Below are 19391 nucleotides of genomic sequence, written 5' to 3'. Positions count from 1 at the left end.
ACACTTATCATAAGTTTTACTTTCTTAACCCTCCAAAACTGCCACTGTTTTTAGTATATTTGAATAACTATGAAATATAGAAAGGATCTTGAAAGGTTTGGTGTGGGAGATTAAATGGAGGTGGAGATAGGTAGAAAACATTGGAGAGGATTGGTTTTGGAGGCCAAGGCTCACATTGGGTTATAACAAGAACGAAGATGAAATACAGAAAAATTTTCAACTGAAGTTTGCAGTTTTTTATTTAAATCCAGATATCACGTTAACATAACTACAATAAATAGTATGTGAAAAAATTGCATAAGTGTATATTAAATGTATCATAAAGTAAGCAGAAAAGAAATTATTTAAATTCTCAAAATTATCATCAACAATTTAAGCAAGAAATTTAAAGGCATCAAAAAATTATAAATTACTAAAGCAGCAATTTCTTTTTTCCTTGTCTAAGGCATTATCAATCTATTTTCAAACTAATGGATATTTAATTAAAACTGAATTAGTTTTAACAGCGTTCTTACTACAGCACCATGGGCAAACTTAGTCTAGTTCTTCATTAGTTTGGGAGAGCTACATTGGTAAACTCTAATCGTTTTATTTTTTAACAACTTTAAAAATTTATTATTTGAAAGGATTACAAAAAAATAAGACACAAAATAAAAACAAACATGCACATAAGTGCATAGAACTACGCATATACTAAAAATTCAGTTCAAGCAGGGATTTAAAAAATTAATCATCAAAGCCCCTGTAACAAAATATATATTTTTACTCTACTCTGCTAGAAATAATAAGAGTTATATGTTATGTTTGGTATTTTTATTATTTTTTGTATTTGTTTTTGTTCCTACAGTTTAAAATATTCAAACTGAAGTTCATGAAATAAATATTAAGCAGTTGGCTAATATCATGCAAGTAAATTGAATCTAGTACAATTTAAAAAAAAAAAAAAAAAAAAATATGGTAGAAGCTGTTTTATATATTTGAAAAACCAAAATTATAAACTTTTAAAATAGAAGTGTTTGAAAAGTGGATTTAAAAATATACTTATAGATATTCATAACAATATTTTCATGAAAAATTATGTAATTTATTATGATTAAAAATAAATGTGATAAACAAAAGATTTAAAATAGGTTATGTAAAATATAGGTAATATAAAATGTAATTAGTTGGTCTTGGGCTACGACTGACAGCGTTTATGTTAGTGATGCTCCTTGGTTGAGGTTACCTCGTCATCTCACTGTTGTATTTATTTTGCTGTTTCCTATTTATATTTTGTTAGTGTTTCTGTCTTTCGTTCTGAAGTTTTGTGTTCATTTATTTTTGTTTATTTATATGGTTTTGTTCCCATTGCTAGCAGTCGTATAGCAACCGGACATTGTTTACATTGACTTAAGACTTCAGGTGCATGTATTGCTGAATCTGTGTAAGAAGACCACTAACACAAAGAGGGAGATATGGGACTGTGCCCTGAGAGTGAGCAGTAAGGCATGGGATGTGGAGGCTGATGAACGCTATGTACGGCATGTCCCATTTCTGGTTGTTGCTGCCAGCCACTGTGACAGTGATGGCTACACAAACTGAGGATCCCAGGGACCTTGAAACTGACAAGAGAGAAATTGGATCGTGAGGTATCAGATAATGAGCTTCTGCTCCTGGCTGTCCAACTGTCCAACGTCCTCCAACAGGATGGTGGAGGCCATTCTTCTTGGTGGAGAATCGTCCTTGGTCGGCGATGTTTTTTACACCACCTTTTATGATTCTAAAGAGGGTGACAGGGTCATCATGTCCAAACTTCTTCGGGCGTTTCAATTTGTTCTTAAAGAATCTGAAGTTCTAGTTTTCAATCTCCCCAGCAACAAGACTGGATAGTCTGTTAGGAGACTCTTGGCAAGGGTAGAGAGAAAACTATCAGAGTTAATCTATTGAAACTGGATAATTGGGCCTCGAGTGGCAAGGTTACTGCTACTGGACCTGTGACTATGGGCACCAAGACGCTGGTTCTGAGGGCTTCTGGCAGATCATAAGCTGACCTCCTGCTGAAAACCATGAAGGATCGACTGTCTGACAATGAAGCTGAGGATATGGGTCAATAATGTTAAAGGAGCTGAGACATTTAAGTCTGCTTTACAAGCCAAGGCTGATGATTTCCAGAGCTTACTGCCGAACCATGGTACACATCAGTGATATTGATGCTGCGAATGATGAGCAGATAATCAAGGACTGCATTGCAGTTGTTCCGGGCAGGAATGAGGAGCTCAGGGTGACTTCTCTTCACCATGCGTTTGGATCTACTAAGAAGAGTACTCTAATTATGTCTCACCAAGCAGCCAGGACCTTGAAGGAGGAAAGAATGTGCATTGGGTGGGTGCAATGTTGTGCTATCATCTGTGATGTGGGGACACGCTGTTACAGATGCTAGGAGATTGACCACGTTATGTCAGGGTGCTCCGGTATTGATCGCTCAGTTCTCTATTTCAACTATGATAAACTAGGGCACCAGAGGCAGCAGTGCACAGAGAAGTCTTCTTGTGTGCTGTGTGACCCAGAGGACCACAAATCAATGAGTGGTGCTTGTGTTAAGTGGTCATGAAAATTTTGCAGCTTAACATTAACAGGTGTCATCAGGCTATGGATAACTGTTGGCAGCTGGCTCTTCAACTCAGTGGACTCAGTGGCCATTTCTGAGCCCAACAAGACCATTATGGGTGAGAAGTAGCTTGTTGACATTAGGAGCGATGCATGCTTGGGTTTTCCTGTGGTGGGTTTTCACTGCCTAATTCTGGATATGGTGAAGGGTTTGGGCCAATCTAAAGGAAGTGGATTTTTTTTCTTACTACCACATCCTTAACATTGACAAGATGTCTACGTCAACTTCTTGGATCACATGGCTGGTTTCTGTGGACGGAGGCTTATCATCTTGGGCGATTTTAATACAAAGTCTCCTGAGTTGGCAGGTATGCAGCAAAATACTCGCAGTACTTATTTAAGTGATCTGGTAACCACCTACAATCTGGTGTGTGTTAACAATGATAGGCCCTATCATTGTAAAAAAAGGTCTCCTCTATAAAAGGTGGCCCACCTTTTGTAGGGGAGACTCGAGTTCTTGTATAGACTTGGCTTTCATGAGTTCTCCTCATGTCAATTCTGTCGTCTCCTGGCAGACTCTGGATACTGAAAGCCTAAGCGACCATCTGCTCATATTACTTGAGTTTGCTAGTGCCGTTTGACATCAGCGACTACAGAAGAGGGTCTCTAAGTCTGGTTGTGTCAGACTGAAGGAATCTGTGACTGTCAGTTTCATTGAAGTGTTAACTGCATTGGCTCTTACAGAGGTGGTGTTGGAAGAGTGTGAGAGGGCAGGCATCATGACATCGTTCAACAATACTAGAAGTCATGCATACTGGTGGTCCTCCCATTTGGATGTGCTTTCCTGGTTGAGATGGGTCTGGATGGGATCCACTGTAAGCTTTATCTGTAAGAGGTCATAGTGTAGGACAGTGGGATCGCCTGTGCGTAACACCGGGGCAATAAGAGTGGATGGGGAAGGGATAGCTTGGTAGGTTGTCAGGGGCTCGTAGGAGTTGCCGCTACTGATGAGGTGCTTGAGACTCCCTAACCCACTTTGAGAATGTTCAAAACAAGAGAATGGAATGGACAAGTGGTGAAAGAAAACACAAGGAACCACAAAACAAGAAGCCCGCGGAAACAACAGGCCATGAGTTGTGCTGAAAGGCAGGTATCCGGTCTGCCGTTTAAGGGGGAGGTTTATTAGTTGGTGAAAGCCTGACATTACCGTCTTGCGCAGACGGTGACTGGCAGAGCTTTTTCCTCCAACGAAAACAAAAAAAATATAAAATATAATTAACAAATGAATAACTTGGATTCTTTAAAGAATTGGTTCAAAATTAAACAGTAAAGAATCGTATTTATTTATGTTCGTTCAGTAATACTGGGGGTACAAGCCAATACAGAATTCTGTAATAAGAAATCAGTTTTTCTTCCAAAATAAAAAGTTATTTTCTTATTCTTATATGCTTTTTCTTGGTTTTATTAAATTGTTTATTTCTGCAAATGTGTATAAATGCTTGTTAATGAAAACAATTATTTTATAAAAAAATAAACAGATAGGTTATTTAGTTTTCTCCTACAATGTGCTATATTATTTCTAAAACTATGAGTATTCTTGCTTCCATTAGTCCATTAAACAGCACTGTTTACGTCTGTCTATATGCTAATGCCAAACATTTATCATTCATGATTCAAAGTCATTGGTCATTATAATGAATAAATTATTCTTGTTCATTAACAATCTCCACTGCCTATTAGGATAAGGTTAGTTAAATTAGACTTTACAAGAACGTTGTACTAGTAACTAAACTCAACTGATGTTGAAGTAAATAATCTTGATTTAAAAACTTCATAATTACAAATTATGCTATGCGGTCAGAAATATCTAGGTGAAAAAAAAATAAAAACAATATTTCAAACAAAACATAAAACATAATAAACAATGACAATATCACACAGAACTGGATTGTGCAAAAGAAACTGTTTCTGTATGACCAAAAAAGTATGCTATTCTTCATTCTTGTTACATTAAAAATAATAATAATAGTAATGAATAAAAATTTTTCATACATGGCCATCTCTCTTTGCTTCAATTAATGCTTCAGCTTCAACATGTGCATCGAGTCTTGTACCTATTTCATTTCTCAACCTGCGCAACGTATAAGTGTCTGGGCTGCCATATCTATTGATGCGTGCTTTCCTTTCATCGTCTATTTCTTCATCCATTATGTCAGTAAACCTACGCCGCTCCCTAATAACTGGAGCCTGAAAATATGAAATTAATAATTACCACAACGATTCAATAAAAATAATACCCAAAATATTTTATTGTATTTTACACCATCAAAGAACAAAACATTTCTAAACTATTTAATCCTCAAGGAATTTCAAATATACATCCATATATTTTCCTAAAATCAAACCTTTCAAGACCCATATCACCTCTGTACTAATAAATATATAATTTACATCAACTTGAATCACCCAAGCAGAGAATTAAGAAATATCTTACCTTATTTTGTTGTTTTTCTACAAGAGTACTTTCGCAGGATCCCACATCATCAGTTGTATGTAAAAAAACTTATTTAATAATTACATATTAAACACAAAAAATATTAAAGATTAAAATTAAAAATTAAAATTTACAAGAATAAAATATTTGCATATGTGTTTGTATTTTAATCTTTTATTTTCTAACTTTTTAATCATTTAAATTCTAATTTTAATCTTTTAATATTTTTTATGTTTACTATGCAGTTATACAAAAAGCTTTTACATACAAATGATGAAGTGGGATCCTGCAAATGTACTCTGTAGAAAAACAATTAAATAAGGTAAGATATTTCTCAATTCTGTACTTGGGTGGATCAAGTTGATTTACATTTTATATTTATATATATACATAAAACACTTAGAAAATCTTATGAATTTTTAAGAGTATAGAGATTTTATGACTTCAAGAATACAATAAACAAAAATTGTATTTTTGTTAAAGCATTATTGTATAATATAAACTTACTAATGTTTACAATAAGAATAAATTTTACAAAGCAAGTCAAAAGTATGGAAACCTTTCAACAACTTTGAAACCGGTCCAGATAGAATACCGTACCTTTCAGGATAAGGTATTGGTACATTTGATGAGAGATAAAATTTCATTTCCTTCTTGGGGTTGGCCCAGGAGTTGTAACGCAAATATTTTAAATGGTAACACCTTTTGTGTGAAATATCATTTTAAAAATCTCTTTAAGGCAAGTAAAATTATATAAATAAAAAGTTGGTACATTGTCTGTACCCAAAATGGTAGCAGGATAAAATATGGATTTTGTAAATTACTAAATTTAGAAAGTTCAAATAATAAAATTAAGTAAAAAGAAATTAAATTAAAATTTACTTTAAAAAATAAAAATAAAAATTTTTTAACACAAAAAATTGTTTTTGTTCCAATTTAATGAGTAAATAAATAATATTGTCACCTAATCATGCTGATCAACTGACTGATCATTGACGGTCTCTTACCATTGTTTCAAAAATAAAGCTTACTTCATTGTTGTGTAATATTCAATTTAGTGTTTCATTACTACACTGTTAGTTTCTTATGAGAATTTATTGTGATTGGTTGGCTAATTGATTTTGTCTACCTTTACCGCATTTGCCAGCCACTTTTGTTATTTACATCATTTTTACCATTACTATAATTATTTTTTACTGAATTAATTTTTTCCTTGCTGCTTGCTAACATTGCTATCAACATGTCATTTAATGAACAGGAGAGGGTCACACTTTTAATGATAAGGAGCTTTAATGATAGAGTTAGGATGTATAATGAAATTTGTGAATTGTCTAATACAACATTTAATAATTGTAACCCTATTTCAAAAGGTACAACGTCAAAAACAATAAAACAATTTGAAAAAACAGGAAGCATAAATAATAAGGGAAGAAAAGGGAGGCCTAAATCTGCAACAAATAATAACAAATCATTAGAGATTATGGAAGAACTTATTGAAAATCCTCATCTGTTGACTTGAACAGCAGCACGAGAACTTAACATTAGCCAAAATTCAATGATTCGAACATTAAAAAGAACATTTCAAATGCTTCTAAATTCGTACGATGAACTTAATGAAGATGACTTTGATTGAACATTTTAGTTCTGTGAAATTATTATGAAGAATATTTGTGCAGATCCTAATTTATTAAACAACATAGTTTTTAGTGATGAGGCTACATTTTTTCAAACGACGATGTAAATCGCCATGATTGTTGATACTGGACTGATATTAATCCATACTGGTATCGTGAGGCATATATAGTATCCAGTCAAAGTAAATGTATGGGCAGGTATTGTTGGTGGACAACTGATGGAACTTTATTTATTGAAAATTAAATGCAGTGAAATATGAAACTTTGCTTCTTGATTATATCATTTCAATCATTCAAAACATTGTTGCCTCCAACTTCAAAACCATTCGGTTTCAACAAGATGGTGCCCTACCTCATTTTGCTCTTCAGATAAATGAGATTTTAAATGCATTTTTTCCTGGCAGATAGATTGGCTGAAGGGGTCAAACAGGATGGACAGTGAGATCATCTGAATTGTCACCATCGTATTACTTTTTATGGGGCTGATTAAAAAGTATTGTTTATCACAATAAGCCCCAAGATATTGATGATTTACAAAATAGAATTCATGAAAACCAGCACAAAATATCACTAGGGATCATTGAATAAGGCAATATCATCCTTTTACAACAGACTAACACTGTCAAATAACAGGAGGACATTTCTAACATTTATTAAAATGAAATGTAAATAAATAAACAATATGATTAATAAATAATTTTTTTAAAAATAAATTTATTCGATAATGTCCACTAAATCAATTTTTTATAAATTTATTTATTTGTGATAAAGTTTCTAAAAGTATCAGTGTAATTTTTTCAAAATACTAACTTTATTCTGCTACCATTTTGGCTACAGACATCATATTAACTTTTTATTTACACCATTTCTTTTGTCTTACATCATTTTAAAAATGATGTATCACAGAAAGAGTGTTACTATATGAAATATTTGAGTTACAAAAGCTGGTCCACCTGCCAAGAAGTGGTTGAAATTCTATTTCTTGTCAAAAGGTAAAGTACCTGTGACTGATATTATCCTGAAAGGTACAGTATTCTATCTGGAACAGTTATAAAGTTGTTGAGGGGTTTCCATACTTTTGACTCATTCTGTATAATTTTTTTTTATAAAGTTTCCTGTAAAAGAGAAACTTACTACAATACCCAATTAGGTAATAATTATTAAAACTCAATTAATAAAAAGTTGTAGGTGACCTGATCAGACACAGACAAGTTGCTGTCAAAAATTGGCAATAACTTTGTAATTTGTTTTTCATTCTCAAGAGTAATGAGTTAAAATTTATTTAATTAAAAATTCACATCATTTCAGTAATAAAACATTAAGTATGATTTTACATTATTTTGATAAAAATGGTTTCAATATCACATTTTTCTGTCCGTATTTTCAATAAACAAACATAAAAAATAAACAACTGTTTTAAAATTTGTTAAATATTAAGAAATCAAATTTTACACCACATCAGTATTCAAGTGAATGCTGTTTTATTTAAACTGATGTTCAATAGAAAATATTAAAATATTTTAAGAAAAAAACCAGGATTATTTTCCTGTACTACTGAATGAAATTGCCCAAATACAGCCCAAAGTGATATATAACTAGTACAAAATTGGTAAATTACCAGTTAAGAATAAATTACCAAATAAGAAAAAAAAGTGTTTTTGCTGTTACTTTTTGTGGGGTTTGAATAAGACCAAACACTATCAGAAACTATTTTAAGCCACCCAAGGAGCATTAAATTATGAAAAACATATCTATCCTCCGAGTAAAATTTTGAGACACAGGACCCATCATGGTCCGTCCATATTACCATATGTAAAAATCATCTGTACCAAGTTTCATCCAAATCAATCCTTCTATATTGACAATATTGAGTAAAAAAAGACCAAATACATCCATACATCCTTTAAGAATTTCTGAATGCCAAAATTGTGTTTTTTGGTTAGAGGAGGTCATGAAACATTCAGATCTGAAAAAACCTGACTAGTATACTTTTCCTTAGATGTACTCCATAAGTATAGAACTATATATAGGTGGAAAAGTAAAAGGCAATTAAGCTTTACATAAAATCAATAATTTTTTACATGTTTTATTAAATTTAATAAATTGTGTTTAGAATGAAACCTAACCATGATTTTCAGCATATGACAAAAACATGTTTAAAGGAATGTCAGAAGCACAGCATGTTAAGAACTGTAAATAAATTTTAAATCATAGTCCTTTCACCTACTCATTTTAACATTACTAGTAACATCAGTAGTTGTTTGTTACAATCAATTTCTTTCTTGTTTGATATGGGCTGTAAATTAAAGTTTATAATATTTTCCTCCGCAAAGCTTAAAAGTTCCCTTTAAACAATATTGCGCAAATTAAATATTATGATGAATAATATTTTTTCTTCACCAAACAAAATAATCTTAAGAAAAATACACGTACAGAAGAATTATGTGATTTAATTTAACAGCAACACAAATAAACCTCTCAAAGAATACGGAGAGTTAATTAATTGTACATGGGAAAATAATAAGTTAAACAACTATTTTTAACATTTTTTTATCACAAACAGTTGAAACCACAACACTGAATCAATGGAACAAGGGTTAACTATAACTAAGAATACTAATGATAAGCCACTGATTAAGATAAAACCAATTGTTCAAAACAATTTAAGCTCATATTCATTGGTTTATTATTACTGTTGTGGTGAATAGTCTATTTATATAAATATGAAATAATATAAAGTGGAGAGACTTTAAAATAAACTGCAAGTAGACACAAAAGAAAGAAAGGAATCTGTTACCCTCCAATCAATATGTGGCTGTTGATCAAGCGATTCACGGGTGAAGCCAAGTCCAGTCGGTGTTCGATTAGCAGCAACTTTCATATATTCCCTTAACCTGACTGGAAAATCAACATCACGAAGTTGTAATAAATATGTGTCTGGTCCATTCTGATAGCTGTCAAAAAACAAATAAATAAATTAAACCAAAAAAAAAAAAAAATAAAGCAATAAGATAATAAATTGAAACAGTTCAAAAAATGAAATAAATTTGTAATTTATTATAAAATAATTAAAATATGCAATATGATTTATTTCCATACATTTAAATGAGATTACTTATTTACCTTTAAAATTGATAAAATAAAATTTCAAGATTCAGGTCCTTTAAATCTATAAAATTTATAATCCTGCCTTTAACTAAGTCTTTTAAATTTGTTGTATTTTTTTTCTTACTGAAGAAACTATCCTATTTCATTATAACTTTATTTTAAACTAAAACAAAAGTATTTTATTACATTAAAGTGAAAGTAACAATAACAAATACAATTGGGATAGATATTTCTTTAATAAAAATAATTTTTATAAAAAAATATCTAGTAGGTAACAATAAAATAATCGTTATTAAATTTTAGTAAAATACTGAAATAATACTTTATTTTTAATTTAATACTACAAAACACATTTATAGAATAAATAAACAGAGAGAAAATAATTAATATTACTAATATTTTTAAAGATGACCTACGTGATATGCTGAAAAAAAAGAAAAATTAGTAAAAAAATTACTTACTGGCTTTCAGATTTAGCAAGTCCAAGTTCATAATCAACAGGTTCCCTAGATGGTATTTGATCTTCCCAAGTACGTGGCTGCTTAGGTTCTTTATCTTTTAAGTAACGTTCAGGTGTATCTTCTGGTGTGTAAATGCCTCCGGGTGGATATACCATATGTGATGGATGCGTGTACGCACCACTAAGAGGTTGTTGTCTATACCATTTACGACATGATGCGTTGCTGTACCAATCCCTAGAAAAAATTTAAGTAAAACATAAATACTAGTATGGCACTGATAGAATAAAAACCAATGTAATTAATAGGTTATTCTGTTAGGAAATCAAATTTTATTTCTAGATATAAAAATTGGTGAGGATTAAATGAACTTTTAACAATTAAGCAATATACTGCTCTATAAGCAGTTTAGAAATAAGGATTTTCCTAATGTAACTTCATGAAAAAAAAATGTTTTGTTTCAATGAAAACAGCACCCGACACTAAACACACAAAAAAGAAAATATATATATATAATGTTAAAGTGTGATGCATCATTTTTGGTTGAATACAATAAATAATAAATACAACAGAATTACCTATGGCTGAAAGTGGGTAGAATCATTCCTTATCAGTTTTTTTTTAAACTATTCTAAGCGTCTCTGGTTCAAATCGAATAAAAGTACAGTTATTTTGTAGTTGAACTTTAGCAACATAACTGCTATTCTTTTTTTTCAACAGATTTGATAAAAGGAGGTTCTTAAATTGATCCATATATATTCCTTTATGATGTAGGATGTAGGATGTAGAGGGTATACTGAAATGAAACGACTAGCACTAGATAGGGAATCTTGGAGAGCTGCATCAAACCAGTCAAATGACTGAAGACAAAAAAAAAATATTCCTTTATGTACGTTGAGGTCTTAACATTTGCCAAATGGGTCCATTTCAAACGATGATTTTGTAGAAGGAATTTTGTTTTTCTGTTCTAAGTTTTTTCAGATAACTTAAGCGAAAAAAATTTTTAAAAAGAAATTAACTGGCTATATGGACAATTAGAAGATATTTCTATTTTATTTTGTTATCACTGTTGCTTGCTTAATAATTAATAATTAAAAATTTAAAGATTCATGATGTAATTTATACAATTAAAGTATTTTCATAAAAAATTAGTCTGTAAACAATCTGACAGAGACCTGCATTCCAGAGATTTTAGCTCACATACTCATTAGCTATCTGTTTATGACATTTATCTCCTTTTTAATTTTTATCAAGATGTAAATTTCTTGTTTTAGGTATTTTTCTTAAGGAGTGACTATCATACAGGTAGTGTGTTCTTAAAAGCCTAGCCATATCTTTTAAATAAAAAAAAATAAACTTTTAAAAACCGCACTAAAAAAGGGTTCACAAATTGTTGGTAGTTTGTTTTTAATTTGGTGTCAACCTCGTTCAAAAATTGAAGAATTTAAAAAAAAATTAAATTATTTCTTTAATTTTAAGTTTAATTAGTTTAAATTTAGTTCTTCCAGAACTTAATGTTCAATAAAATTAAAAATGAAAACAATGAAAATAGTGTTGCATAATTATGTATATTTTATTTTAATAAATTTGATAAATCTGCCTACAGTGTTAAGTATAATAAAACATTCTTACTTTATTAGTACATTCTTTGTAGTTTTAATAACACGTTTTGGGGAGATACCTTCATCAGTACCTTGCTTAAATAATATTGAATTCTAAAATTAAATTTGTGATTTAAAAGTTAATAAATAAGACAGCATTGCTTTTTCAGTCTTCCATGTAACTGAATTATATAGAATTTAATAGATTTTATTATCTCTTATCTGCTAATTTGAATAAAATATCCCCCTAGTCATCCAGTGAATTCATTTATTTGAATCTTTAAAAAAAAAATTTGTACATAAAATATTTTTCTATTTTTTATTACATTAATATTATTTACATATAGTAGTAAGAATTAGAGCGATATAGTATGTCTTGTTTTTAAGGTAAATAGATTTTTAGTTAAATAATTTTTAAGGCCACTAGATATTTTTATTTGCTCTTACATTTTTTAAAATATTGCTTTGAAGCTGTTGGTTACTCTTACGCAAATGTACTCAAATTTGAAAGATGCTTAATAATGTGGTCATTAGGTTTATATGCCAAAATGGTATATAATATGTATATGTATTTATGATTTCCGCTGACTTCAGGCTATACTTAAAATGTAAATATATGTAGGTAGAATATAAATTATTTTTTATTTTTTTATTTTCTTATTTTACTCATGTTTTTCTCAGCTTAGGTAGAGCTGAATTCTATGAGCAGATGTCCGTTATGTAACAAACAATTTCTGTTATAATACTGATGCCCATTTGAGGATCGGTATATTATTTTAGAATATAGAAATTTATGATATAACTGAGAATGATCACAGACCTTATCATTTTTGTAATTCTTTAGACAAGACACATATGTTTTAGTAATCAATCATTTATGACAATAAAATGTCATATGTTTATTCAAATTTCTTGTTCTGTTTTTAAGAAAATTTATGCACAAGAGCGACCAGCTAATATTTTAGGGTAAGGTAATTGCTTGTAACAATGTTGGAAAAAACTTACTGTATGTAAAATATTATATTTTGTTATCGGTGAAACACACAAATGCAAATTCTGCTTCCTTGTAGGCAGATAGATCGGTTTAGTCTAATTTTCAATCAAACTTTGAATCAAAGTATGGAACCTGGATTAGTAGCTAGCAATACTATTCACTATATTAATGGACTAATCCCCTCAAGATACACCGCCTCTTAAGTTTGTTAGTAAATTAGTGTTCATCCCTGAACACTAATATGATGTTACATAAAAAAAAATGTATAATTAATAGATTAAGATATTACTAAAAAGTAACAAATAATCTCAGCTTAAATAAAAATTTGTGACTAAGAAAACATAGTACTCACTTGAGAGAATTATAATAATTGCGTAATGAATCTGTTGTGATGTTATATTCATTAGCTGGTATTTTGTTAGCCAAATTGAGCCAAGGATGTTTCAAAGCTTCTTTAATGGTCATCCTAGCTTCTTGTTGTACAGTAAGCAATCGTGTAATAAAGTCTCTAGCCTCTTTAGTAAATTTAGACCAAATGTCTTCCTGGAATGACCACTTGTTTTCTTTAATATTGTCCAAAGTTTCCATATCATTGTTACCCTTAAAAGGGGAAATACCAGTCAACAGTACATGTGTTATGATACCAAGGGCCCACAAATCTGCAGGAGTGCCGACTCCATCACCTTTGACGATTTCAGGAGACACATATTCTGGCATTCCTGTAAGGTATCAAAGAAGTTACATATTCAGACAATTATTTACTTTTAAAAAAAATTTAATATAAAATTATAATTATTTAATATTAAAAAAAAGAAACATATGGCCAGCACACACATTTTTAATTAATATAGTGAAATTACAGTAAATATTTATTTACAAGTAATTCTGTCAAACTTTATATAATGAACATGATGAAACTAGTTAGAGATTTGACAAGAAGCAAAAAATTTATTGAAGAGAGAATTACAGGAAAACCTTTTTCTCATAATTTTTGTTTGTTGACAAAGAATATAAAGAATTAATATTTTTTCACTTTTATTCTTTTCTTAGCCTCTATCACACGCACATGTGCACACATGAATGAACACACACACAAGTTATAATAACAAAAAAAAAAATTATTTTTCTACAAATTAAAATTTTTCTAAAACAAAATCCAAAAATAAGTAGTATTTACGTTAGTGTGTATATATATTTATGTCACCAGGCTGGATGTTGGTTTAAACTTCATCATCAAATAGCAGCAAATATCGGCCAATTAATAAGAAAATACTGTGTTAATTTTTAGATCATATTTACTATTCAGATGTTTATATCATACATCTGAAGCTTTTACACATCACATGGCAAAGATATACAAAATTAATGGAAAAGTACAGCTATTGGTACAAGTTAGTTACACAGTAAGCTATGTTAATAATAATCGATGGATGAAACCTCTACTTATTGAAAATCCATCATAAAAAAAGGAAATAAAGAACATATTGTTTTCATTTTTTTTTGGCTATGTTAATGATAATTCTACTAGAAAGAAATCATTAACAATAAGATAATAGATAAATGTGGTAATTAACCACATCAGTACAGCATACAGACTGGTCATGGGTAGGTTTGGGAGGGCGTTGCCCAGACTGCTGGTGGATCAGCTGATGCGGGCTCTGCAAAGGCTTTCTCCTTGAGAGGAGAAATGGAACAGACAAGAAATTGTGGCCGGAGAGATCCTGAGATTCACGGTGGAGAGTTGGAATATGCTGTTAACAATCTTACACCACACAAGAGTCTGCGACTGGACGGGGTTATGGCAGAGGTGTTAAAACTTATGGTTGAGGCATCCCCTTTGTCATTTGTTGAGGTGTTCAATCAGGCCTTATCTTGTGAGGTTATGCCGGGTAGCTGGAAAATGGCCAGGCTGATCATGGTGCCTAAGGTGGGAGGTGGTTATCGAGACCTATATCCCTGATTAATTCTGCTGGAAAGTTCTTTGAGGGTCTTCTGGCTAGGACTCTTGGCCTGGAATTGGAGTAGCATGGTGGACTGTCCAATAGACAATATGGTTTCAGGAAGGGGCGGTCTACATGGATGCAATAAGTAGAATTTTGGAGATTGCTAAGGTGGCTCTATCAGGGACAAGACACACTCGGGAGTACCGGTGTTGGTTAGATATTGAAATAGTTTCCAATACTATTGGTTGGAATATTTTGGACTCACTGGTGGACAGGAAGATTTCTCCCTACCTGATGAGAATAATTCATGAGTACGTGACAGGTAGAGAGATGTTGTCACCTCCGAAGAGGGTTAGGAAGTCATAATAACCATAAGGAAAGGGTTGCCCCAGGGGTCAATTCTAGGCCTTCTATTATGGAATCTGGCATGTAACAGCCTCCTGGGCATTGAGGACCCGGCAGGAGTGCAGTTACTCGCCTATGCGGATGACCTCGCAATTATGGTGACGGACAGGAACACTAGTGAGGTTAAGCTCCGGGCCAACTAAGTCCTGGTGGTGGTGGACTGGCTAAAGGCTAGAGGGCTCAAGGTTGCACATCATAAGAGTAAAATGATCCAGACGATGAGAAGAAAGAGCATCCTGAGGATCTCCGTTGAATTGGAAGGAATAGAAGTGACCATACGAGTGATCAAATAAAGTGATCATATTTAATGTTTTGATGGTTTAAAAAATGTATGGCTCCATGTGTTTCACAGTCGGCATCAATTTTCCTATTCATTTTATAATGTAATAATTCACATGTAATCAAAGATACTACAACGTGACAACTTACAGATAACAATTTAGTGTGTACATTACTAGCATGGCCGTGAATGACACAGGTTTACCAATCTTAAGGAGAGAAATTTCCCAGCAGTCTTTACTTTAGAGATATTCCTCGTAAAAGATCATAAAGAAGAACATGTTTATGTTAAAACTTTGCTTCATATTTGATAAAACAATCACAGAGGTTTAAAATACTTCAACAAGCATTTGATGAAGAATATATGAGTACATTGCACTGCTACAAATGATTCAATCACTTTAAATTGGACAGAACATAGATGGATGAAGACTCCAGATCTGGACTACCTTCATGTCAATAAACAATATCATTAATGCAATTCATGCTACTGTTAGTAAAGATTACTGCTTAACTGTTCCAAAGACCACTAAGGAACTGGGCATCAGCAAAGGATCATGGTGTGCAAGAATCTTCCTGACCAAAAATGCCTGAATGACTTCATGCCATGAAGGTGATAGTGATATTCTTTGACTGGAAAGGTTTGATCCATTATAAATTTGTAACATGAGGTCATATGGTAAAGAAGGAGTTCTACATAAAAGTTTTGCGGTATTTGAGGGATGCTGTATGCAGAAAGAGATCTGAGCTGTGGAAAAAATCAGAGTTGGTTGTTGTACCATTTTAATGCAACATTTCTTATCTTCCATTATCTGGCAAAACACAAGACGATCGTTGTGACTCATCCAACCTTCTCTCCTGAATTGAGTACAGCAGACTCTTTCCTGTTCCTTAAATTGAAGGGTATTGTTTTCAAATATGTAGCTGCACATCATTCCCAAATACATGTTCCAAGAAACATTCTAAAAATGGACAAAACATTGGGAACAGTGTATTTCCAGCAACAAGGACTACTTTGAAAGGGTGAAGCCTGTATAAAAAATTATAAAAACATTAATAAAATTTTATTACATAAGTTCAGTCTTATTAAACATACTCTATTACTATAAAAAGATTCTTAAATCAAATGCTTACCAAAAACTAAAGTTTAATTACTGTAATTAATCTTGCAGCCTAAGAAAGTTTATTTTTCAACTATGCCTTGAAATATCTGAACACACAGTTCATTTCAAGCATAGAGATAAGATGTTGTACATGTTATGGCACAGGTACTAAATTCCCCACACCATGACTATGATCATTTAATAGTAGAGTGTTGATAACTTTCAAGTCAACAAATGATAGAACTTGTTGACTTGCAGAAGTCTTGTAACATGCCATTACTCTATGCAAATTTAAAAATATAAGCAAATCATGTAGCTGTTTGAAGAAAAACTAAATGAAAGTTGTATTTAATAAACAGAAAAAAATACTCTGTACAGTATAATCAAAAAGTCTAAATTCAAAGTTTTACATAGAAAAAAAAATAGAAAATACACTTATTATATTTACTTGAAATACTTCCAAAATTCTTTCATTTCTCACTTTCCTAAAATTCAAATAAGTGGCTAACAGAAGGCTACGGAGAACACAATTAATTATAACACAAAACATAAATTAATATCAAATTTCCAGCATTAAAGAAATTTATTTTCTTACCATATTCTAATGATGCATGTTTACCAAATGGTATGCGACGGCTTAAACCAAAATCACATATCTTAAGGTCATCTCCACCAGCATGTGATATAAGCAAATCTCCTGGCTGAAATATTAACAAAATTTGTATTAAATTAAAGGCACTCAATCTATTTAATCTTTATAAAAATCAACATTAATAAACAAATGAATAAAACAGAACTAAAATACAGTAATATGTCTTTGTACTTTATTTTATACCTCTTACAGTTTTTATTTTGAATTATAAATTGTAGTAAAAAAAAAAAAAAATTATTCAATCATTAATATAGTAATAATATATATATATATACAAAAACTGATGTGGACACCACATGATTTCGTTGTACACATATTAAGTTACATATACACATTTAAAAATTTTTCTAATATACTAAGATCATGCTTAATGTTTCAAAAAAAATTATTTTCTGTAAGAAAATTATTTCTAATTCTGTAAGAGCATAACTACAGTTTGACCTTTTTCTTTAAAAAGTTGAATCAGTGTAAGGCACCTAAGATCCATATTACTATAGCAAACGAGGGGAAAGCATGGGTTTCAGGACACTGATTTGAACTATATTGCGTGTGTGAATAGTACACTGTGTTTATGTATCATCACAAAATACTAACATGTAATATTCGATTATACTCAAGAAAAATGACCCTAAAAATTTCCTTAGCATTTTATATTAGTTTATATATTAATTTTGTTTCATGTCGCTTAAGTAGATATATGGCGTAAGTGAGAATGTCAGATCTGTAACCAAGCACACATTGGTTTGAATCCAGTTTCATATACATATTTTTTTTTAACTTTCTTGTCTTTTTAATTTAAATATATTGATTTATTAATAATTAACCTGTGATTGTAAAAACGTTTGAATTAAAATGAAAAGTACATAACATTTTGTTTCACTAATAACTTCTGAATTTTTTTCATCTTTTTTTTTGTATTGTCATTATTGAATTATTATTTATTGTTTTTCTTTATTTATTTTATTGTTATTATTATTATTATGTTTTTATTATTATTTATTATACAAAATTTCAACATTCTACAGCTAATCGTTTTTGAGTTACGCGAGATACATATGTATGTATGTACATTCACATTTAATGCTGAAACTACTCAAATTGGATTCAGGGATGGTCAAAATGGATATTTCCGTTGAAATATGAAAACTGAAATTTTCAATGATTACAATACTTCCTTTACTTCGTACAAAGAAGTAAAAAGAAAAAATACACACATTATCATGTGCAATGTAATCAGATGAAGTAATATTTGAACCATTTTTTTTTAAATTTTTTTTAAATATAGTATGTTGTAATTGGAAGTTAAAACTAAAGATGGTCTAAGTACAAAAAAAAAAATCTTTTATTCTGTTTGCAAATTCATTTGTTTAAATATACATATTATACAAATATATATATATATATATATATATATATATATATATATATATATATATATATATAAGTTAAACTTACCAAACTGGTTAAACTTAATAACTGGTTTTCATGGTATCTCGCATTTTCAATTGGTATTACATGATGTCTAGTACAAGACAGCAAAATTATATATATGTTTATATCATTCAAAATTTCAAAAAAGAAAACATTACAATTTTGGAAAAAATGACAAACTATTAAAGAATATGTTTTAATGTAATAAATATAGAATTTAATACCAATTGAAGTCACAGGATACTGCAAAAACCAGTTACTGGAAATTACTATAGCAAGTTTAAATTACCTAATAATTGTGTTTTGGTGGTTTATATTTTATATATTAAATTTTATTAACACAATGGTCAAATTTTTATTGAATTATTTGAATTTTCAAAAAAATATGTATTATAAAAGTACTTAATATTTGCAGATGAATATGCTAAATGTAAACTGAATGTAAAAATTATACTTATCTGTGAAAAGAATATTATAATCTTTTATTCATCAAAGTTTCATTTATAAGTTAACATCAAACACATAATGCTGATATGATATATACATGTGTGCACAAGCAAATTAAGTTATATGACATCCTTGATTAAATTTAGATTAAACATCTCTGTTTTTCTTACAGTAACATGTGTAACGTAAAAAAATTGCATTTTGGAAAGCAATTTTTCAATCAAACAAGAAATTAAACTTTAACTATAAAGCTGGC

At 30.5% G+C, this 19391-nt stretch overlaps 1 protein-coding gene across 5 annotated transcripts in view; it reads right to left on the bottom strand.

Moving 5' to 3' along the window:
- Positions 1–19391, bottom strand: part of Obsc (Obscurin) — a 613188-nt gene that overhangs the window by 33029 nt on the left and 560768 nt on the right. For all 5 annotated transcript variants that reach the window (XM_075359431.1, XM_075359430.1, XM_075359429.1 and 2 more), the window contains 5 exons: positions 17201–17306; positions 13228–13594; positions 10284–10517; positions 9512–9668; positions 4639–4833 (listed from right to left, as the gene is read on the bottom strand). In XM_075359431.1, the coding sequence (XP_075215546.1) occupies positions 4639–4833; positions 9512–9668; positions 10284–10517; positions 13228–13594; positions 17201–17306 (1059 nt within the window). The remainder of the gene's footprint in view (positions 1–4638; positions 4834–9511; positions 9669–10283; positions 10518–13227; positions 13595–17200; positions 17307–19391) is intronic.

Source organism: Lycorma delicatula, chromosome 3, assembly GCF_047948215.1.
Source record: "Lycorma delicatula isolate Av1 chromosome 3, ASM4794821v1, whole genome shotgun sequence".
Lineage (NCBI taxonomy): Eukaryota > Metazoa > Arthropoda > Insecta > Hemiptera > Fulgoridae > Lycorma > Lycorma delicatula.
The sequence above is the reverse complement of the archived record's forward strand: the minus strand, read 5'-3'. Positions and strand labels throughout refer to the sequence as shown.